The sequence below is a fragment of the Suillus fuscotomentosus genome (assembly GCF_016647785.1).
Source record: "Suillus fuscotomentosus strain FC203 chromosome Unknown F5891scaffold_25, whole genome shotgun sequence".
Lineage (NCBI taxonomy): Eukaryota > Fungi > Basidiomycota > Agaricomycetes > Boletales > Suillaceae > Suillus > Suillus fuscotomentosus.
Window position 1 is genome coordinate 583,601 of NW_024539537.1, and position 23,123 is coordinate 606,723.

Consider the following 23,123-nt stretch of genomic DNA (forward strand, 5'->3'; position numbering starts at 1 on the left):
GCAAAGGTTGACAAATGCGAGTCGGAAATGAACATAGGTTAATGGATCAGTAAGCATACCGGTAATAGATATAACTGAGGTACCGGTAACAAGGAATACCGGATAGGCTGTGTTAACATTATATGCACAGGAAATGAATTATGAAGCTTATTGTATATCAGATAGGAAATGGATCTATACATCGGATCGGACCGGATCGGATATGGTCCGGATGAGATGCGTGGATATATAGGATGTGGCATTAGGGCAACGGGACAAGGATGAATGATGCAGGCTAGCTGCGAAGGATAAGGGATCTGGATGTGGACATGCGGATGTGGATGTGCAGAGGTGCAGGGATCCGGATGGGTACTGGAGACATGGATAGGACATCCGAAGGTCCGGATGAGGCGTGGGAATATTATCGGATGTAGGTCCGGAATACAGGATATGACAGGGGATCACACTATTCAGATATTGACCCACCAATGCCTGGTCTCAGCTACTCGCCTATGCCTACAGAGTCATCACTTGGGGATCACACTATTCAGATATTGATTCACCAATGCCTGGTCTCAGCTACTCGCCTATGCACACAGAGTCATCACTCAGGGATCGCACTATTCAGATATTGACCTACCAATGCCTGGTCTCAGCTACTTGCCTACGCCTACAGAGTCATCACTCGGGGAGAGGGAAGGACCACAGTAGATGGGAAAGGTCTGTAATCAATTATGGGATGGACCATGGAGGAAGGGAAAGGCCCGTAATCAATTAAGGGAAGGACCATGGAGGATGGGATAGCCCCGCAATCAATTATGGGATGAACCACAGTGGATGGGACAGGCCTGCAATCACTTTTGGGAAGGACCACAGTGGATGGGAAAGGCCCATAATCAATCAAGGGAAGGACCATGGAGGAAGGTAAAAGCCCATACTCAATTAAGGGAAGGACCACGGAGGATGGGATAGCCCCGCAATCAATTATGGGATGGACCACAGTGGATGGGACAGGCCCACAGTCACTTTTGGGAAGGACCATAGTGGATGGGAGAGGCCCATAATCAATTAAGGGAAGGACCATGGAGGATGGGATAACCCCGTAATCAATGGTGGGAAGGACCACGGGGGATGGAATCAATTAAGGGAAGGACCATGGTGGATGGGATAGGCCCGTAATCAATTATGGGAAGAACCATGGTGGATGGGATAGCCCCACAATTAATTATGGGACAGACCATGGAGGATGGACTCAATTAAGGGAAGGACCATGGAGGATGGGATAGCCCCACAATCAATTATGGGAAGGACCATGGGGGATGGGATACACCCATAATCAATTAAGGGAAGGACCATGGGCAATGGGAAAGGCCCATAATTAATTAAGGGAAGGATGCACATGGTCTCCATATGCAGCTATGCCACTAATCATTGTCACCCTTGTCCTTAGGTATATCTACCAGTCAATACTATGCTTTCTTGTTCCAATATTCATGCTTAACCCCAATTTTCCTTATCCTTTGACTCACAGTATTAGTTGTTTAAATAAATGATCAAAATAAATGATTAATTGTGACATTTGTAGTGACAAGTGTTAAATGTAAATGTAAATAGGGGATATTATATGCGGCGCCGTTTTTTAGGTGTCGATTTGGTAGGTGATGAAGGCATAAAACTATCCTCAATGTCAATGTCATCAATAAAGTCCTCATCCTGATACCTGTACTCATCAGCTAATGCAACCTCCTCAATCGCATCCATAAGTTCATCATCTCCAACCTCAGAATATGCCAGATCACCATCCTCATCACTCTCATCCACCACTCCAACACTCTCATCATCATTGTCATCCTGGAAAAATGATGACTGCACCTGGTCTCGAGTGGCTCGAAGCAAATCCTTGTTTGTAGGACCCCAATGCTCGACTGGCCAAGCGCAAGGGATCTCTCGAACCTTGTTCTTCCAGACAACACAGATGGACAGAAGTTCCTCTGCGTGGGCCCTGAGGTGGAATGGCATCACGAGATCATTGGCTGCCGAAAAATTAAATGTCGGTCATGGTATATTCTGACTACACACACCAGGATCTCTCAATGCAGTCTGGACAGCCTCCCACTCTGCTAACATCTATTCCTGCATCACAGACCGCTCTCGCATCAAACAAGTCTCCTCTTCAATGCAACAATCTAATTCAAGCTGTAAACAAATACCAGACCTGGTGGCCTCATCCGATAACCATGCTGGCGGGTGCATGCTGTCATCGTCGAGGCCAATATCTTGCCAGATTTCATCATCCACGTAGAGTAGAAAGATGCCTTCACAAGCAATAGGATGAGGGGGAATAGCAGATGGGGGAGCTCACTGTTGATGTATGAGGGACTGTAGCTGAGTACATAGGCTGTTGTAAGTTGAAACTAGTTTGAGAATTGCAGGTTCTCGCTGTTTGATTGAATACTGGGTGTTCGAGCGAAGCTTGTGTTCTGTTGAACAACGCATGAGACATGCTAAAAAGTAAGGCAAAAAAGAGTAGTAATGTACCATTTACTGTTGCTCAATATGACCTCTCTAGCCTCTCCAGTTCAAATTTGCGTTGACGGAGACGGTCCCTAATTTGAGTTTTTACTGTGCGAGCATTCAAGCGGATGGTAAGGTAGATGTCATTCTTCATCATCATAAGATCGGCCTGTCCTTGTGGTCCAAGGGTAGCCTTATGATGTCGAAGGGTATCTGCAATTTTGGCACGTCGTGACCGAGTGTCGGCGAGCTGCAGATTGAACTCCACGACATTAGCAATGGCACCTACATAAAGCTGCATCTCTAGCTCATGGACAGAAATCTCGTGAGCATCCAGGGTCTTCTCCAGCACAAGAATAGTGGTAATGACCTCCGCCGCCTTGTTCTTGGATTGCCCTATAAAATTTAATCAGTAAGATGGCAAGAACACTAGTAAAACTTTTACGTGGGATGGGTCGGGTCTGGTGAGCAATTTGTGCCTTCCATTCAGCATGAAGGATATCCTCGTTGACATCTAAGTCCAGTAAACCATCCAGAGCCACGTTCTTCTTAATTTGGCAATGTAGCCATCGCTGATGGAGTCAATGTCCGTAGCCTTGGATGGATTTTGTGTCCAGGTGGTGAATTTGAACATCAAGGATGAAGAGACGTTGATGGAACTACAGTAGAATTAGAGATAAGATATACACGTGAATATAGACTTACTTACCCCAGAAATGCGTAACGATGGGATGAGTTGCTTGAGAGAACTCCATAATTGTTCGCATCCCTCACCATCAGACAATCCAAAACCCTCGCGCTTCCTCGGATGGTAGATGATCTGACAGGGCCATTGATGGCCATAGGCATGGAATACCGCAACAGCGAAGGATATGCGCGATAGGGTATTGTCATCGAGAAGATTCCATTTTCGGCAGCTTCGTTCAAGTTGACATCCGATGTCATAGAGAAGTCCTACGGTCATCTGAGGGGGTATGTGCTTGAACAACTGGTCCAGGAGAGCGAGCGCATAGTGTTGCTTTTCCCCTGCTGATGTGAGGTTGACAAGCCAGAGGACACGGTCATGTCTGCATAGAAGGGCCATCAGGCCTGTGTCGGTAAAAAAACGAGTACTTGCCCTTTCACGCTTTTTGTCTGCAGCAACGAAGGATTCTCTGCATCCATTCAACACAGACACTGGCACATGCATCCCTTCTTCATAGTGATCCTCCTCCTCTTCCGCTCTCGAGGCTCTCGTTCGCCGTCTTTCTCTGCGACAACTTTTTACAAAATCCTCCATCGCTTTGACATCGTCGTTCAACAGAAAGAATGTTGGAGTCGGATTAGGAGGGTTGATACTGCTAGTATTGCGAGGATTAGTCAATCGCTTTTGAGTAAAGCAGGCATCTATGCAAACAACAACGTCTGGGCTGGTATTGTCAATTAAAAGTGGTACAATGCAAGCTGAGACACAAACTTACATAGAACGAGCATCTGCTCCATGGCAAGCATTTCCTCTGAAACAAAGCAGGCAACGAGAATGAAGGTATTCAGATGGCTGATCGATGAGTGGGATATGTGCCTGACCCCTCCGAACGTCAGCGATGACAGTAGAAATGTGATTGCAAACCAAGATGCTCAGCACTCGGTACCAGTGGAAAGTATTGCTGAAACGACGACGCAAGTTATTCTGATGAAAGACTGAGCATCATTGTACGTGAGAGGATTGGAAAGGCTAACCTTGCATGACAACTTGTACCCCATTCCATCTAGAAAGGTTTCCACCGCATTGCACCACGCGGTTTGGTTGGGAGCCTGGCATACAAAGAGAAGACGGACGAACTCTAAAATGCGCAAGTCGACCGTGAGTGAAGGAGCGAGAGGAGCGCATGGAAACAGACCATGATGAAGGAGTTGGAGGGGTACAGGGAAACACGGGCATGTGATGATGTTAATTTCTTTCAATGCTGGAAGATACGTGAGATATATTGTGGAGAAGAGTGAAAAATAACATACCGTCGAAATGCACACATGCAACTGTAATCCTCCGAGTCCTACACCCAGCTTGACAAACTGCAAGATCTTGCTGAGCTTCTCCCAGTGCATTGGTATAACGTAACACCGAAGTTTGTTGCATATAGGATAAATACGGTACAAGTAGGGACGGAATGACGTCTTGTGACCATCTGCGCCACTGGTTGGCCCTTTTCTGTGAGCTGGTCAGATGATGGCCGATAGGATCATTGGAGAAATGTAGGGAGTCGCTGAAGAGAACCTCATCAGTGATATCTTCTTGTGTTACCGATGTCCTGGACGCAGGCAACGGACGGCAGAAGTTTTGCTGCGTGAGGTGTTGGCATCCGGGCAAGACCAACACGGGAGGCAGGGCAAGGAGATATAGACTGAGTTTTCTTGTCTGACGAAGACATCGCCATGCCGTGTTCATCCAAGGCTCACAGACAATAGTGATGGGCGGCGGAATTGAAGGGCATTCTTCTTGCATGCGGGAGATTACCTTGGAGGGTTCACAATGGCGTGGCTTTGGACAACAAACAGCCATAATAAATGCCATTGACTCGAAGTCACACAGAAGGCCACCAACGACACAGAGTCAGTTGGAGGAACTATCCAGAGGCGCACAGTCTGGGACGAGTTCAATCGAGAGTCAACGACCAATATCGGGTCCAGAGAACCAATACTTGACCGGGAGAGCCAATGACTAATACTTGGAGTGCAAAGGAGAAAAAATCTGAGGGAGATTAGTACTGGGGATGTGATTCACTGGCAGACTACAGGAGTGAATCAGGGTAACGATAACGTCAAATTAATAAATAAAATACTCAATAATGTATCCGCATAGCAGATACTTTCTCGTCTCCTGACATAAGTATTGTACTGTAGGAATTAGTGGAAACATAAGCAGAGAAACATACATTTCGCGTGAGCAAATAGATAATAGCTATGGCAAAGTTAATAGAAAATACAGTAGCAGGACGACATGGGTCGCTAGCTATGACTTGGGAGTAGGATGTCTACAAAAACATATCAGATCAGAGTTAACAGTGTGAGGCACTCACCTTGTTACTAAATTGGGACTAGGGGACACTGCAATGTATGCTGAGCCTACTAATACAAAGCATAACCTTATCTGACAGCGCGTTATGGAGATTAACAGGTAATGGAACATAGTACAATTCATCATTACGCTGCAATATAATATCGATCACAAAGGGATGGAATGGGGAACGATGGGGGGCCTGCCAAAATGACAAAAGAATGTCTGCACATAAAACGCAGTCGCAGAATGCATGACTTCCCAACACTTGGTATCTGTAAAGCTATCTGGCATCAGTGGCACAATCAGAAGCGGCGGAGCATCGTCCCAAGTACAGATAAGTTCATGGAATTTCTCCAGGTAGGGTAGAACACCAATTAAGGTGTTGTTCCACATGCCGTAGTTGTCCTCCAGAAATTGTTCTGACCACATGACTAATCCAGCCTCGCCAGGGAAGATAGAATGAAGGAGCTGCTTGTGACCAATCAGATCATCTGCCCAATATTTGCGGGCCAGGTAGCGATTGAGGTCCCTCAGCTCATAATGGAAACCAAGCTCAAATAACTCCCATGTGATCCTTTGGGTGAGATGCTGTGGAGGGTTAGTGAGACTGGCAACCAACACTTGTTTGCCACGAAATTCCACCGATCCTTCTCATGCGAACAGGTCTCCCTGAGTCTCCAACACATCATCACCAAATAAGTCCCTTATCACCGCCTTGCGCTTCTCCGCCGCCGTAGGTCCCTTCTTTTTGGAATCCTTGCCTTTGGATGCTGCACCTTGTGATTGGGTTGTCAGTCCGCTGCTGAGGAAGTCACGCCAGAGCTGTGGCGAAGGGTAATTGTGTGGCGGGTCGTGATCGACTCGGCCAATCCATAGTGGACGACAGGCAAGCCAGGTAGCGATATAACCCTGGAGGCGCTCCAGCAGCTTGGGACCGAGGAGGAGAGCGGGTTCTGGGAATCTGTATCCCCGATCGATGGCATAGGGCATGTGCACGCGAGATGAATCCTTGTTGCAAGTCTTGAGGGCATCATCCCAATGCAAAAGAGAGGGCGGAAGATATGGGCTCTCAGCACATATTACAGTGACCTATCTCCATATAATACAAGGGAACAGACATGCATAATATCCCATATGATACGGGCCAGCGGACCATGGGCCCATGATAAAAATATCCTCGACTATGACAGATGGGCCGGGAGGCAAATTATTCCCGATGGAGGCGGGTGGGCCCATGCAGGGGATATATAGAGTAGATGAGTGGGCCGATGTACATCAATATTAGGTAGACAGGTGGGCCGAGGTACTTGGATATTATGCAGATGGGTGTATTAAGGTAGATGTGTATGAGATAGATGGGTAGGTACTTGTTATCACATTCATGGGTGGGCCCAGACACATATTAAATTAGACGGGTGGGCCAAGGGTATTATAAAATATTGTATTAGATGGGTGGGCCCAGACACATATCAATTAGACGGGTGGGCTGAGGGTGTTGTATGGGATGTTGTATTAGACAGGTGGGCCGAGGGTGGTATAAAATATTGATGGGTGGGCTCATGTGTATCATAATTGTAGACATGATGGAGCTGAGGTAGTTGTACATCAACCAAATCAGAGGAGGTAATAAAATCAAAGTTACCAAGTTCCTGGAGCAGCAGGTGATCTCCTGACATGGCCTTTGATGGTGCACAGGTTGTCTTGCAAAATTTGGAATCCGGGGTGCAAAGCTTGTGTTGCCCTATGAGAAGCCAAGTTCCGATTACCAACCTTTGGGTCAACCGTACTCAGAGGAGGTAATAAATCAAAGTTCCCGAGTTCCCGGAGCAGCAGGTGATCTCCTGACATGGCCTTTGATGGTACACAGGTTGTCTTGCAGAATTTGGAATCCAGGGTGTGAAGCTTGTGTTGCCCTATGAGACGCCAAGTTCTGACCACCCAAATTTGGGTCAACCATACCGACTTTCGAGTTCCGGGACCCGGGAGTTGACAAATGAATATCTGATAACCAGCACACTTCCAATCAGGTAGTATTTCGTTGAGCAATGAATCATCCAAGGGGTCTCTTATCAGACTCGGTAGTCAATATAGGCAAATGATAATGAAAACATGAAAGTTGTTATTATGCTATTTTTCAAACCCAAGACCCTGAAACCCATTGTTCAACATGTCCATTTTTCACCCACTGCACAAATCACTGAGTTTTGAGTGCCGAAACCCAAAACTCAAAACCCAGTGTGCAACACATTGATTGTTCATTTACATTACACAGATCATCAAGTTCCGAGTGCTGAGTGCTGAAACCCGAAGCTCAAAACCCGAAAATATGTATGGAACATGTCCATTTCTTACTCATTGCACATATCACTGAGTTCGAGTGCCGAAACCCGAAACTTCAAAACCCAGTGTGCATCATGTCCATTGTTCAATTATATTACACAAGTCATCAAGTTCCGAGTTCCGAGTGCTGAAACCCGAAGCCCGAAAATATGTGCACAACATGTCCATTTTTCCCTCACTGCACAAATCACCGAGTTTCGAGTGCGAAAGCGTGAAACTGAAAACCCAGTGTGTGACATGTTGATTTTTCATTCATATCACACAAATAACCAAGTGCCAAGTGCCGAAACCCGAAGCCCGAGACCCGAAAATATGTATGCAACATCTCCATTTTTCACTTGTTGCACAAATCACTGAATTTCAAGTGCCGAAACCCAAAACTCAAAACCAGGTGTGCAACATATCCATTGTTCAATTATATTACACAAGTCATTGAGTTCCGAGCTCCGAGCTCCAAGGGCCGAAACCCGAACCCCAAGACCCAAAAATATGTACACAACATGTCCATTTTTCACTCACTGCACAAATCACTGAGTTTCGAGTGCCAAAGTGTGAAACTGGAAACCTGGTGTGCAACATGTTGACTTTTCATTTACATCACACAAATCATTGATTTACGAGTGCCGAGGTCTGAGACCCGAACCCCGAAAATATGTGTGCAACATGTTCATTTTTTACTTGTTGCACAAATCACTGAGTTTCAAGTGCTGAAACCCAAAACTCGAAACCTGACATGCAACATGTCCATTGTTCAATTATATTACACAAGTCATTGAGTTCCGAGTTCCGAAGGCCGAACCCCAAAAATATGTACACAACATGTCCATTTTTCACTCATTGCACAAATCACTGAGTTTTGAGTGCCGAAACTTGAAACCTGGCATGCAACATGTTGATTTTTCATTTACATTACACAAATCATCGAGTTCTGAGTGCCAAGGGCCAAGACCCGAAGCCCGAGACCCGAAAATATGTATGCAACATTTCCATTTTTCACTTGTTGCACAAATCACCGAGTTTCAAGTGCTGAAACCCGAAACTCAAAACCGGGTGTGCAACATGTTCATTGTTCAATTATATTACACAAGTCATCGAGTTCCGAGTTCCGAGGGCTGAGGGCCGAAACCCAAACCCCAAACCCTGAAAATATGTGCACAACATGTCCATTTTTCACTCACTGTACAAATCACTGAGTTTTGAGTGCTGAAACCCAAAACTCGAAACCCGGCATGCAACATGTTGATTTTTCATTTACATTACTCAAATCATCGAGTTCCGAGTGCTGAGACCCAAAGCCCGAAACCCAAAATCATGTACACAGCATGTCCATTTTTCACTCATTTCACAAATCACCAAGTGTCGAGTGTCAAAACCTGAAACCCGGTACTTCAAATGGACACAAATTGTATTTGTCAGCACTCGGTACTCGGGACTTGGGACTTGGTACTCAGCACTCAGTGATCGGTGGTCAGTGGTTGGTACTCGGGACTCGGGACTCGGGACTCGAGACTCGAGACTCGAGACTCAGGACTCGAGACTTGAGACTCGGTGATCGGTGGTCAGTGGTTGGTACTCGAGACTCAGTAGTTTTTCCCTGATACCCACCAAAAAACCCACACCCACAAGGTGGGTGTGGGTATATCATGGGGTATGGGTGGGGGTAGTGCTACTCATACCCCGGGGTTCACCCACGCTATTCCCTATCGGTACTCGGTACTCGGCACTCAGTGATCGGTGGTCAGTGGTTGGTACTCGAGACTCAGTAGTCAATATAGGCAAATGATAATGAAAAATGACAGTTGTAGTCCACATCAAGGTGAGTGACTTGGTAGTCTTTCCTTGTCATTCAGCAAAACATCAGCAATAATGAAAAAATGAAAGTTGTTATTATGCTTAACTTCCTTACCAAAGGTTGTAGTCCAAGTCCAGGTGAGTGTAGTGGTAGTCTTTTCTTGTCAATTGGTTATCTTGTTACTCATTACGCAGTACTCGGTACATGGTAATTTGTACTCAGTATTTGGTTTTGATACTCGGTATCTGGGAATCAGTAGTCAGCTTAATCAAGGTTGTAGTCCGAGTCTAGGTGAGTTTATTTGTAGTCTTTTCTCGTCCATTGGTTACCATGTGACCAAGATATAAGCTAAAGAAATCCAAAACATCAATAATGACAAATGAAATACATGTGTGCAGTAAGTGAGTCTAAAGATAAAGAATGAATATTAATAGCGAGACTTGCACATTATGTCGAGATATCCAACATGACAAGCCTGTGATGTGATCAGAGACCTGGAATAACACCCATATACATCCATTATAATAGCTTAAAAGCTTAGAAATATTCATGAAGGATTGATGTAATGATAGGCAAAATGAATGTGTGGAGAGTGACAGTAGACATCTTTTATATAAAGTCACATTTATATATGATTCAGGCCGAAAATATCATTACAAATATGTAGGATAGATTGTAAACTACCCAAGGAACCCATACTGCCTACTGCCCTGAGGGTAGGGGGTGGGTAGAAGGGATATAGTGAAAATATGAGTTGACCCAGCATTAAAGTCCTACCACTGCTCAACTAACCATTTTCGATGCTTTGGGTCTTTGAAGTTTCCCACACTCAATTTCTTACCCATTTCACTTCCTCAGTACTCAATTCTTGGTTGATTTGTCTGTAAATTTATGTCTATGATACTTAAGATATTTGAAATGTACCCCAGGTTTCTGATTATGAAGATTCAATGTTTTGAAGGCATGGGCCCCTTATCAGGCGAAATGGCAAGTATACACACTAGCTCACAAACTCCAGCCTATTGTGAGCTGATCTTGGTCATAAGAAGCAAGAATATAAGCTATGCTCATTATATATTGAAAGGTTGGATCATGGATGCAAGGGCAAGATACTGAAGATTGTGAAAAAATGTCACAAGTGCAATTGTCTATGCTTTGTTCCTGGAGAAGGATCTTGTGTGTCCTGGGCTGGTTATATGATATATCTACTCCAAATATGCTCAGGAATAGACTCCCTACAGTCCTTGAGGTCCAGCTTTACAGGGAAAAACCCCTAGTGGGTGAACCACCAGAAGAGGGGGAGGTACACTATACAATAAAGGATTACCCTATGGTCCTGAGCTCCTGATACATTGTTTCTATTGTTGAATAGATGATTGAGATATAATTACAAAGTCTATTCACCTAGAAATGAACACATAGGAACATATTTTGTATTTTTATGTATATATGCAATATCCATTTAAGCACCAAGTCTCAACTACCGATTACCAAGTCCCGACACTTGATAGTTGATAGTCAGTATTCGAGCTCTGAGTGCCAATATTGCCTACCAATATCTCAGTCAAATGATAACCAAACCAAGACCCAAGTTCCAAACCTGACTACCGAATACCAAGTATCAGTACTCGGGACTCGGGACTATTGGCTGGAGTACCCAACTATTGATTCCCAGGTACCGAGAATTAGAACCAAGTACCAAGTACCTGACTACTGATTCTCGGGTACCAAGTATCAGAACCAAGTACCAAGTACCCGACTACTGATTCTCGGGTATTGAGTATCAGAACCAAATACCGAGTACTGATTCCCTTGTACTGAGTACCGAGTAACGAGATAACCAATTGACAAGAAAAAACTACCAATACACTCACCTTGGCTTGGACTACAACTTTTGTTCAGGAACTCAAACATAATAATAACTTTCATTTTTCATTATTGCCGATGTTTCAGATTTCTTTAGCTTATATCTCGGTTAAATGATAACTGATGGACAAGAAAAGACTACCAATACACTCCCCTAGACTCAGGACTACAACCTTCAGTAAGGAAGTTAAGCATAATAACAACTTTCATTTTTCATTATCATTTGCCTATATTGACTACCGACCACCAACTACCAACTACCGAGTACTGAGCACTGACAAATACAATTCCCAAGTTATTTCAACCCTACACCAATGGATAATACATACAAATATAAAATCCATGTCCATTTGAAGTACCGTGTTTCGGGTTTCAGGCACTCGACACTTGGTGATTTGTGCAATGAGTAGATGGGCATGTGGCATACATGTTTTTGGGCTTCGGGTTTTAGGATTTGGCCCTTGGCACTCAATGATCTGTGTAATGTAAATGAAAAATGAACATGTTGCACACCGGGTTTCGAGTTTCGGGTTTCGGCACTTGAAACTCAGTGATTTGTGCAACAAGTGAAAAATGGAAATGTTGCATACATATTTTCAGGTCTCGGGGTTCGGGTCTCGGCCCTCGGCACTCGGAACTTAATGAATTGTGTAATGTACATGAAAAATGGACATGTTGCACACTGGGTTTCAAGTTTCACACTTTGGCACTTGAAACTCAGTGATTTGTGCAGTGAGTGAAAAATGGACATGTTGTGTACATATTTTCGGGTCTCTGGGTTCAGGGTTCGGCCCTTGGCACTCGGAACTCGATGATTTGTGTGATATAAATGAAAAATCAACATGTTGCACACTGGGTTTCAAGTTTCACACTTTGGCAGAACTCGAAGTTGTTGATTTAGATATCACCCGAAACCTGAACACCCGAATGTCAAATTTTCAGTGCCGAAACCCCCAACCCTGACTGCCGGGTGCCAGGTGCCGAGTCCCAAAGCCCTGGAACTCAGGATTTGACATTTGAGATGAACGAAAATTTTCAGACATGTTTGAATTAACCTACGTATATCTATAAACATTTCACTAACCCCTGAACCCTGAAAGATATTTTTGTTGTCTTACATACAAAATTCCGAGTTCCGAGTTCTGGGACCCCCGGACCCCGAAACCCGGCAGTCCACAATTTAGGGGTTCAGGGGTTGGTAAAATGTGTATGGATATATGAAGGGTTGGTTTAAACATTTTTAAAAGATGTCTCATATCAAATGTCAAGTCCCAAGTTTCGATTTCCGGGTTTCAAGAGTGCTGAGTCCCGAAGCCCAGAGTCCCGAAACCCGGAGTCCTGAAACCTGGAAATCAAAACTTGGGACTTGACATTTGATATGAGACATCTTTCAGAAATGTTTCAATCAACCTTTCATATATTCATACACATTTTACCAACCCCCGAACCCCAAAATTGTGGACTGCCGGGTTTGGGGTTTGGGGTTTGGGGGTCCTGGAACTCGGAACTCGGGAAATTTGGGGAGATCAATAAAATTTGATTTACAATCGAGTTGATTGACAAACACATTGATTTACCCATGTTTAAAATATATTTTTGTTCTACATACTGAGTTCCGAGTTCCGGACCCCCGAACCCTGAGACCCAGCAGTCTCGGGTTTCGGGGTCCTGGCACTTGGAACTTGGGGAGATTTGGGGAGATCAATAAAATTTGATTTACAATTGAGTTGATTGACAAACACATTGACTTACCCATGTTTGAAATATATTTTTGTTTACACATACCGAGTTCCGAGTTCCGAGTTCTGGACCTCTGAACCCTGAAACCTGAGACCCAGCAGTCCACAATTCCGGGGTTCGGGGGTTGGTAAAATGTGTATGAATATATGAAAGGTTGAATGAAACATTTTTGAAAGATGTCTCATATCAAATGTCAAATCCCGAGTTTCAACTTCTGGATTTTGGGAGTGCCGAGTCCCAAAACCTGGAGTCCTGAAACCCGAAATTTGGGACTTGACATTTGATATGAGACATCTTTCAAAAATGTTTCATTCAATCTTTCATATATTCATACACATTTTACCAACCCCTGAACCCCAGAATTGTGGACTGCCGGGTCTCGGGTTTCAGGGTTGGGGGGTCCAGAACTCAGAACTTGGTATGTGTAAACAAAAATATATTTCAAACATGTAAGTCAATGTGTTTGTCAATCAACTCAATTGTACATCAAATTTTATTGATCTCCCCAAATTTCCCCAAGTTCCGAGTGCCAGGACCCCTGAACCCCAAAACCCGAGACCCGGCAGTCCACAATTTCGGGGTTTGGGGGTTGGTACATCTTGGTTTGGGGTTTGGCACTGAAAATTTGACATGTATATTTTTGTGAGTGTTATGCTTCTGGTGTCCATGCTTAGAAATAGGATATGTTGCACACCAGGGTTCAGGTGTGGGGTTTTTCCACTTCAGTCCTCAATTATTGGTCAATGCCACACATGGTCTATTCATGTTTTTGTGCTTAGGGGTTTAGATTTGGTGGTCGATGGTAGGTATATGCACTCATAGTGTGCATGTATCCTACGTGTTTGATTCACTGGTGGCTACATCAGCTGTATGTCTTGATGAAACATATCTAGGCTCACCCATATATGTACCCATCTATGTATAATTCCCCCATGTCGGCCCACCCGTCTATGTAATACATCCTATGTTGGCCCACCCATCCATATAATACATCCTACATCAACCCACCCGTCTATATAATTATACTTCACCTCAGCCCACCTGTCTATGTAATAAATATTTTATCGCACCCTCGGCCCACCGGTCTATTTGATATCCCTTTCATCGGCCCACCCGTATATGTAATACTTTCCATGCCGGCCCACCTGTATATGTAATACACCCCACGTCAGCCCACCCATCTATGTAATATTCCCCTACCTCGGCCAACCCATATATGTAATACACCCCCATCGGCCCACCCATCTATATAACAATATTTGCCTTACATCTCTCTTCAGCCCAGCTGTCTATAATATCCTACTCTACATATTACCCAGATGGGCCCACCCATCTCCATGAATGATCATATTCCCCTGGCCCATCCGTCAACATCAAGGATATATATATCATTGGCATACATGGGCCCACCCATCTCCATCAGAAATAATATGTGTCCCGGCCCATCCGTCATCATCGAGAATATACACAACATGGGCCCATGATCCGCTGGCCCATCTCATACGGGATATTATGGAGGTCAGGTGGCCTGTATAATATGGAATTTGTCACTGAAGGGGCTCCTCTTAGGGTCTTTCCACTTGTCCCTGGATTCCCCTGACTGGGAGGGCTGGGTGGGCTGAGCCTCTTTTGAGTCTGATACAGTAGTAAGTAACACAAAGCAATTAGAAAGGGTTTACTTACAAGGCTGTCGCCTATGCTTTTTGAGACTTTGTTGAGGTGCTCTTCCAGCAGCGGATGTTTGAGAGGATGGCACAAGAGCAGAAGAACTAGGAGTAGAGAAACTGCTGGATGAAGCGGATGAGGGAGCCACGACATCAGGATTTCTGAAAGCTGTGCCACCGTACAGGCAACAAACATGAAGTTGGTGCTGGTGGCCACCTTGGCCATGATAAATGATATTGTAAGGGCGGATTCTATTGCCCTCCGCATACATCGAGATGACGATGTCATCCGGATGAGTAATTAACACGGGTTTGTGGACCTTCATATTGGCAGGTATATATGCCATCGTGCAGACACACCAGACGGGCACACCAGCCATGTGGAGCTTGTTGCACATGTCACTGTCATGCGTGAAAGCACCCATCCATTCCGAATTGACAATGACAGTCCCAACACCAGAGGAGATGCAAGGTTGGGCAATGAGAACCCAATCCATAAAAGAGTGGATTTCGAGGAAGAGGCATTAGGCATCCGTGACGAAGATGAGGAGATCACGAAATGTCAGGGGATTTTTTTTGAGCCACGAGATACCGTGTCAAAGAGAGACAACACGATTGATGATGACATCCTTTTTGCCTTGTCGATTGGCCCTCCAGTCCTGTACACATTTTTCTACTAATTTGAGGAGTGACTCCAGTCCTTTGACCTTGTCAGAGGCAAGCATGCCTACAGGGAACAAATTGCCTGGGATGGTCTTGAAGTCCTTTTGCTCAGGAGTGTACCATGCCCAGTGAAGCGGGTGCGGGAACGGGTAAGCCTCCTTACGAGGAATGCAGACGGAATTGCAAAAGATGTTGTCATAGGCTTGAGGCCATTGAAAGCAGTCGACGACACTGAAACGACCATCAGTGTGGGCTTGTACATTTTCTTCTTCAAAATGGTGGAACTTGGGAACGAATTGCATGTTGGGCGTAGTGATGACTAGATTGTCCTGGACTGACGATGGCGACAGCATCGTAAGATTGTAACCAAGCTGCAGGACGCATGCACATAAGTAAGTAAGAATGCTAAAAGACAAAATCACATACATGCATGAAGTGTCAGGTCACCCTTGAACATCAGTCAGAGTGTTGGGCATGATGGAAAACTGTGAAAGTTAGAATATGTGCTGACAGGTATAAGGCAAACACACCTCAGAGTTTGATATGGTATGGTGAGAGTCTAAGCACTGGTCAGTATACAGATTAATGAGATGATGAAAAGGATACTTACCAAAAAGGAAGACGTAGCTAAAGTGACGGGCACTATAATGTAAGATATGCATCAGGAGAGATTGTAGATCAAAGATATCGAAAACTCACTGATGAGCCCGACGAGTGAAAGGTGAATGATTGGCACACCTGAAATATGAGAGGAAGTCTGCAGCAGCGTGTGGCACACCAGAAATGAGCCAAGTGCGAAGGCAAAGCACACCCAAGAGGGTCTTCAACCCCACTGGCACAGCAAAGTATGAGCAACTGGGGCGACCCTCCAGACACAAAGTCTAGGAGTGGGAGATCCTCGATGTGAAGTCAACTGATCAAATGAGTGAATGGCATGAAGCCAATTCAAAACGCCAGGAACTGTGGTTGTTGGATCAATCATGATGATGAGCTTGATGGGCTTGACACATGAATGTTGTGGTCTGAGGGCAAAGAAGGAACTTGGAACTGGGGAAGGAGAATGCAGAGAAGGAAATGAGACAATTGAGTAACAAGGTGGGAACTTCCCAATTGAGTCAAAAAGTCGAAGTTTGCAGACATTTGTAGACTTGTGGGAAAGTCCCACAATTCACAAGTTTCACTCTTTCATCGACATCGACAACACTCCGTCCTTTATACTGTCCTCGCTGCCCTCAATCCCGCCTTCCCCGCCCTCGATATGTCCAACAACGACGGTTCCTGGCACTATGAATTGGCTTTGTGCCGTTCACTCATTTGATCAGTTGACTTCGCATCACTGATCTCCCACTCCTAGACTTCGTGTCTGGAGGGTCGCCCTGGTCGCTCATACTTTGCTGTGCCAGTGGGGTTGAAGACCCTCTTGGGCATGCTTTTCCTTCGCACTTGACTTATTTCTGGTGCGTCACACGCTGCTGCAGACTTCCTCTCATATTTCAGATGTGCCAATCATGCACCTTTCACTCGTCAATCTAATCGGTGAGTTTTTGATATCTTTGATCTACAATGTCTCCTGATGCACAATTGCACTTTACCCACTATAGCCCTCGTCACTTTACACCACTTTCAAATCTCATCTCATGCATATATCTACGACATCGGTGAGTCGCATTTGCACTTCATTCATATAACGACATTCCATTCACATGTCAACAGAGGATATTTTTTTCCTTCAACCACCCAGCTACGCTACTTGACAATCTGTTAAGACTTTGCCAATTGGTGAGTGTATTTACTTTATTCATTTGCGACAAGCGCATAGATGTGACTGTTTAGGATACCACTATCGTCTGACTGATTTGATTAATGTCACAAGTACTTGCGCATGAATAGCCACCTCACACTTACTCGCCCATCTGTTCGCCAAACTGTACGTATAACTTACCTTGTTACCATATTATAAAATCCTGATTTATTCTTAGGACACAAGCACCCTTCGCATCTCTCGATGTTCATCTGCTAGTGGCTGGTGCTCGACAAGGTATATTTTACATGTTCCAGCTGCACAATTAGCATCTGACTTGTTCTTAAGCAACCGACAGAGTTGGGTGTGCCTCTGACTGCTGACCGACCAGCAATTTGTCTTCTCAAAATGTAAGTTCTCAAAACAGTTAGGTTTAGCCAATCAGTCAGATCCATCCCACTCATTTTTGTATTAGTCAGGGTCAGCTGAGTCTTTCATTGGCCAATCTCGCCGTCAGGGTTGTATATCAGTGGGCCTTGACCTCTCCTGTCTTGGATGCAAATCTGGAATGAGATCCGAGTGTTGCTCTGTATGTGCTCACTACCTGCTGATCTGTCCGCTAACTTTTCTTCGGCTGCCAGACACTGGTTCTCATTGGCTCATCTCCCAGCCAGCGATGCACTCGTTCCATTTTAGTCAGTCTCAGACTTGACCAATTTAAAGGATTGGGCACTGTACGTAGCCACCACCTCCAATCCACCATTAAATTCCAGTAAGGCCAAGGTCGATCTTTTTTCTATTATTTAGCAGCTAACAAGGTTTAGCTTCAGTGATGTACCCTAGTGTTTATGGCAACAACATCTGCACTTCAAACTATAAAGGTAATGAGTCTCTCAAGTCCGAGTGCATCAAATTCCACTTTCTCAATTCACTATTGTTTGCAGTTCACCATCTTCTACTATCCATACATTGTCTGACTTCGTGTCGACCAGATATTGTTGAGCAAACTTTGAGTTCTCAACTTGTATTCCACGTATCTCCGTGATCATAGGAACACTATCGTTTCTCTTGAAAATGCCAGCTGTTACTACCCGCTCAGGTCGTTATGTCAAGCATCCCCCTCTGCCTGATGAACCCAAGGTATTCTTTTATCTTCTTGACGTCTGTAGTAGCTGACTCCTGTCATGTCAAGACTCGCAGCAAGGCAGCGGACATTCATACTGAGTCTGATGCAGATACCATCCAGGCAAGTATTTTTTTTTGAAAGTTTGTCAACCATGATTGATTTTTCATTACTTCAGTCCATCCAGCCTTGAAAACGCCCCCACCCTCGTCGTCACCCTGGGCCTAAGAGTGTTATTATCGACAACAACAACAATGACAATGATCCACAAGAGGTAAGCTATATCTGCGAATATGACGGTGTCCCCACTTACTTCTTAGTCATCTATAACTCATCGCCGTCCTCCACCCAAGCCTCGTCTGCTTGCACTGGTCCAAACGTTCTGGCCCCATGACCTCATCCGCTGAGGAGGGGATTTTCGAGGCCAGTTTCTCAAGGCGCTCATCAGTGATTTCAAAGACCCCCGATGTCGCTACAGATAAACAATCCTGCCCATCTCATGTTCAACTTGCTGATGGCACTTCATTGACACATGCTGAATTCGCCTCCCTTGCAGATGAAGAAATATGCGCCGACACCCAAGATGGCGATATAGAAACAAGTACAGTTTTTATTGTGGTGTGAATGTCCTGTATTGACTTATTGCCTAGCAGCTCCTGCATTGGTCACTGAAGCACACAGCACTACTGTGAGCAAGGATCCAAATCCTGCCTCTGAAGTTCAATCAAATGACCCCAATGGTGGGACTTCAGGTGAGATAGTCACTCTTTCGTGTTTCATAGCTCCACTAATTGTGAATACAGCTACTCCTACTGAGTTGCACACAGGACATGGAAGCAAGGATCATGGTAAGGATACTTCAGGTGAGCCATAGACATTCGTCTATATCCAATACCTCAACTAATTATGCATACAGCTGCCTGTGCTGAGTCACACAGTGCAGAGGATGGCGGAAATAATTCTGCTATTCCTGCTACTGGCTGCCCATGTAGGTCATGTGGTGTCACGTCATATGCACCTGATCGTAACGACTGGTGAAGAGAGCTCTCCATCTGACAGTGACTGGGCTGCCAACCAAGAGCTGCGCAAGAAAGCACAACAAGCTACTGTTGATGCCTGCTGCAAACAATGGTGATGACAATGATGGTTCCCCTGCAAGCAACCCCCCGTCTCCATCTCGGTTGACGGCCAGACAAAAGCAAAAGTCCAGGGTGATGGTGGACGTCAATGAACACAACGACAGCGAAGACGAGGACGATAAAGACTCTGTGAAGATCAAAGGGAGAATACCTCAAGCAGGTATCTTGAAGGCACAGGAGCTTGGAAAGAATACAATGGAAGCCGCCAGAGCAATCAGAAAATAATATGGGAAAAGTGCAAGGACGATCCTCATCGAAGCTGGGTTGACGATGAAGGCAGCCCGGAAGGAGTCTCCATGGAACCAACATCAGACGTGGTTCGCAGTCACCTGCCCCCCGCCTAAAGGAGTATCAGGAGCTGTGTCGTCAGGTGTGTTGCAGTCAGTCATTATTGATTTCATAATGCAAACAATTTTTGCAGCAGATCTTAAGGCTTGGAAGGTGAAGCAACAAGCTCATTACAAGGCCCACCCACACAGTGACCCTCAGCACTTATCAGTGTGGAAGGAGATCCTGGAGAACTGGGATCGTTCTGTCGCGGGTTCAACCGAGGACCTTACATCATGATCTGCTGCAGGTCTGATGATGGCTGTTCATGATGCTTTCACAAAATCGGTAAGTGTCGTATTCATGCAATCTTGATCCAGAGACTAACTATGATCAAGGCTGCATACTGGCATCGCACCCATGGCATTCACATTGCCAGTGTGGCAATATTCCCTGGTGACAAAGAGGCAGGCCGCCAAGCATCAGGACTGTTCGCCGGCTCTGACATGGTCAAGGCCCTCATCAACTCACACCAACTGGATATCAAGTGTTGGCTAGATGAGCTCACCACAATCCTTAAGTGTGTCTTGTATGATTTATAGGTGTCAGTGCTAAATTACTTCCAGGTACAAAGACTTGGAGGCCGCACATTCCGAAGGCAAGACTTTCAGTTTGCTCCCCCCTTCTTCCACCACTCCGAACAGTACCCTCTTGTGTAATGGCAAGCCAGCCAGGGATAGGAACAGAAAGGTGGCGCCCATGATGATCAGTGAGAAATTTGGTATGTTCTGTTTAATTGCAGTGTATTTCTACTGTACTGACTATATGTTGTATAGCTGAGGCCGGCCACCCGCTCAAAACCTCAAACAGTAGGTGGCTGACCATGTTGGACATCCTATATGCCAAGAAGCTTGCATACATGATTGGCCCACCGGTGTTCCCCCTGCCTGGCCTTGATTTTGATCTCAAGGCTCTATCTGCAAGTCAACTATGTGCGTTGGTTGCTCCATATCTCAGGATTCATCTCGGAGCCATGTACGAGGCCGAGTTAGGCCTTGATGACAACGACAACGACAGCGAGGCAGAGGCAGCGAAGGCAAAGAAGCGCAAAGGCAAGTCCAAGAAGTCAGGCGACAAGGGAAGGAAGAAGGGGCCGATTGCAAAGGAGCCAAGTGTAGTATTGCATATCAGCAGATGGCCTGAAAGTATGTATTGGATACTGCAAATCATACACAAGCTGATATCACAACCACAGGTGATATTCTTGCTCTTAAGATGCAGGCCTCAAATGCATGTCTCATCCTGCTCGTCATCAACACTGATGGCAGGGTTGTTCACACCCTCCAAGACTCGGAGAAGTTCATCAAGGACCTTCCACAAGACTGACACTCCTAGACGCTGCACCAACGAGGTAATCCAAAAACCCGCAATCTCTAATTCAGCAGCTTCGCGCTCAACTATTGGAGCTTTGCGCCCCAATCAGGAAGCTTTGTACTTCAACAATGCAGCTCCGAGCTCCAACCGTGAAGCTTCGCGCTCTCATCAATATACTAACCGAGTTATCCATGAGGATCTCCTGCCTTCATTGCCACCCCAGGAAGCCCCACACTTGCATCGCCCTACTAACCGAGTCTTTGATGACCTCCCGCCTTCGTCACCATCAACACCATCTTCGCAATTCTTGTCTCCCCCTCCTATTTCACGCTCGTCAACTCCTGTGCCAACCTCAGATTATTTGCATGTCTGGTCCCGCTCTCGATACAAGCCATCCCACAATGGAGCACTGCGACATCAACATGCATATAATGATGTTATGCCAACGTACAATTCAGATATTCGAAAACAGACTCAGCCCCATTATGAATCTGCTCTGGAGACTGAAGACTTGGAGCGTGAAATGGTAGAGGAGAGGCACCGTGTCAGGGTGCATGACAAGTGTGTTGCTATACCCTGACTTCTACGTATGTTTGCTGACTGTCATATTATTGTATCAGTTCCCATATACATTCAGGGCGGGCCCAGTCGCAAATTGTCAGCACCTCCCGTTCTCGTTTGCCATTGTGTTCCTCTGTTGTGCAGACCTCCCGTGCCGGTTCCTCTGTTGTGCCAATCTCCTGTGCCGGTTCCTCGCAGTGCCGCCATTATCATCCAACTGTCAGATCTCCTGATCGCCGTCTAATCATTGAGGAAGATGAGTATTACTAACTTTGCAGCCCTTGTTACTGTCCACTTCTGGCAACGTCTTCTGGTAACGTCTACTCATTATGCTTATTCCTTTCGTATGTTTTTTCATATGTTTCCTTATGCTTATGTTTTCCTTATGTTTTTCTTATGCATTCTCATGTTTGTCTCATCGCATATGCTTCGAGTTAGTTATGATACATGTAGGCCTCATCTTATGTTCGAAATGTGTATTTTAACAATTGATGTTGTGTGAGGACCCAATAATTTTGATAAATGCTCAAAATTGCTCAGTCCTTGCGCAATCTTACCGTGATCCAAATCTAGCTTTGTTTGCTTACCAACTTATGCTTTAGACTTCAATATCAGCTTCAAGAATACATCCCATTTCACTACCTTCAACAATTATCTTCATCTCCCGTCTACACTAACTATAAGAAATGATTGAAAGCGCAACATATGTGGTTTGTACAACATTATTGCGAATTTACGTTTGACATCTTTAGCTACAGGGAATGCAGAAGCCTGAAGAGAAATCAGTTGGGAGTATGGACGTCGTAACCAATTTCTTGTTCGATGTTGATGGAGACGTCATAATGGTATGTCTCACCTTTACTCTTGCAATCTCACTTAATATTGCTACAGGAAATCCATCAGCCGTATGACGAATTGGAGGCGCATATGGATGTTGATGCGGACTTTGTCACGGTGAGCACGTCTTACTATATTCCACTTCGTTTGATTGATGAATATTTTAATTCTTAGCTTGAAAGCATGGATATTGCGCATGCGGCTGGTGAATTGGAGTGGCATATGGATGTTGACGCAGACATTGTTATGGTGAGCATGTCTCACTATATTCCACTTTGTTTGATTGATGAATATCTTAATTCTTAGCATGAAAGCATGGTTATTTTGCAGGTGGCTGATGAATTGGAGTGGTGTATGGATGTTGATGCAGACATTGTCATGGTGAGCACGTCATACTATACCTCACTTCCATTGATTGACCAATATTTTAATTTTTAGCACGACAGCATGGTCATTGCATAGGTGGCAGATCTATATACTTCTCCT

The 23,123-nt window shown here is 45.1% G+C and overlaps 8 protein-coding genes across 8 annotated transcripts; 3 read left to right on the forward strand and 5 right to left on the reverse strand.

Annotated features, from left to right (window-relative positions):
• Positions 1-1,599: 1,599 nt before the first annotated feature.
• Positions 1,600-2,106, reverse strand: F5891DRAFT_1188357 (uncharacterized protein; the record flags this gene model as incomplete). Its single annotated transcript, XM_041366994.1, has 2 exons — positions 1,600-2,012; positions 2,061-2,106. 2 exons carry the CDS (start codon positions 2,104-2,106, stop codon positions 1,600-1,602), a joined length of 459 nt encoding a protein of 152 aa, XP_041226436.1.
• Positions 2,107-4,975, reverse strand: F5891DRAFT_1128391 (uncharacterized protein; the record flags this gene model as incomplete). The annotated part of the gene is made up of 9 exons (XM_041364275.1): positions 2,107-2,336; positions 2,373-2,459; positions 2,575-2,889; positions 2,939-3,065; positions 3,203-3,902; positions 3,954-4,162; positions 4,213-4,439; positions 4,489-4,681; positions 4,748-4,975. 9 exons carry the CDS (start codon positions 4,973-4,975, stop codon positions 2,107-2,109), a joined length of 2,316 nt encoding a protein of 771 aa, XP_041226437.1.
• A 720-nt stretch (positions 4,976-5,695) lies between these two features.
• F5891DRAFT_951625 (uncharacterized protein) lies at positions 5,696-6,520 on the reverse strand (the record flags this gene model as incomplete). Its single annotated transcript, XM_041375058.1, has 2 exons — positions 5,696-6,137; positions 6,192-6,520. The coding sequence occupies 2 exons, from the start codon at positions 6,518-6,520 to the stop codon at positions 5,696-5,698; spliced, it is 771 nt and encodes a 256-aa protein (XP_041226438.1).
• Positions 6,521-14,943: 8,423 nt separating this feature from the next.
• Positions 14,944-15,453, reverse strand: F5891DRAFT_951686 (uncharacterized protein; the record flags this gene model as incomplete). Its single annotated transcript, XM_041375063.1, has 1 exon — positions 14,944-15,453. A coding segment is annotated over one exon (510 nt), but the record flags the coding sequence as incomplete, so codon positions are not given.
• Positions 15,454-15,528: 75 nt separating this feature from the next.
• Positions 15,529-16,027, reverse strand: F5891DRAFT_1188361 (uncharacterized protein; the record flags this gene model as incomplete). Its single annotated transcript, XM_041366995.1, has 2 exons — positions 15,529-15,966; positions 16,022-16,027. The coding sequence occupies 2 exons, from the start codon at positions 16,025-16,027 to the stop codon at positions 15,529-15,531; spliced, it is 444 nt and encodes a 147-aa protein (XP_041226440.1).
• Positions 16,028-17,103: 1,076 nt separating this feature from the next.
• F5891DRAFT_1188362 (uncharacterized protein) lies at positions 17,104-17,908 on the forward strand (the record flags this gene model as incomplete). The annotated part of the gene is made up of 6 exons (XM_041366996.1): positions 17,104-17,131; positions 17,197-17,253; positions 17,486-17,522; positions 17,575-17,633; positions 17,695-17,746; positions 17,812-17,908. 6 exons carry the CDS (start codon positions 17,104-17,106, stop codon positions 17,906-17,908), a joined length of 330 nt encoding a protein of 109 aa, XP_041226441.1.
• A 941-nt stretch (positions 17,909-18,849) lies between these two features.
• On the forward strand, positions 18,850-19,823 carry F5891DRAFT_1188364 (uncharacterized protein; the record flags this gene model as incomplete). The annotated part of the gene is made up of 5 exons (XM_041366997.1): positions 18,850-19,060; positions 19,110-19,211; positions 19,263-19,322; positions 19,376-19,447; positions 19,519-19,823. 5 exons carry the CDS (start codon positions 18,850-18,852, stop codon positions 19,821-19,823), a joined length of 750 nt encoding a protein of 249 aa, XP_041226442.1.
• A 45-nt stretch (positions 19,824-19,868) lies between these two features.
• F5891DRAFT_1188365 (uncharacterized protein) lies at positions 19,869-23,099 on the forward strand (the record flags this gene model as incomplete). Its single annotated transcript, XM_041366998.1, has 14 exons — positions 19,869-19,968; positions 20,020-20,127; positions 20,176-20,213; positions 20,264-20,445; positions 20,492-20,646; positions 20,702-21,070; positions 21,121-21,223; positions 21,261-21,800; positions 21,860-21,896; positions 22,559-22,645; positions 22,692-22,754; positions 22,812-22,886; positions 22,944-23,018; positions 23,076-23,099. 14 exons carry the CDS (start codon positions 19,869-19,871, stop codon positions 23,097-23,099), a joined length of 1,956 nt encoding a protein of 651 aa, XP_041226443.1.
• Positions 23,100-23,123: the final 24 nt, after the last annotated feature.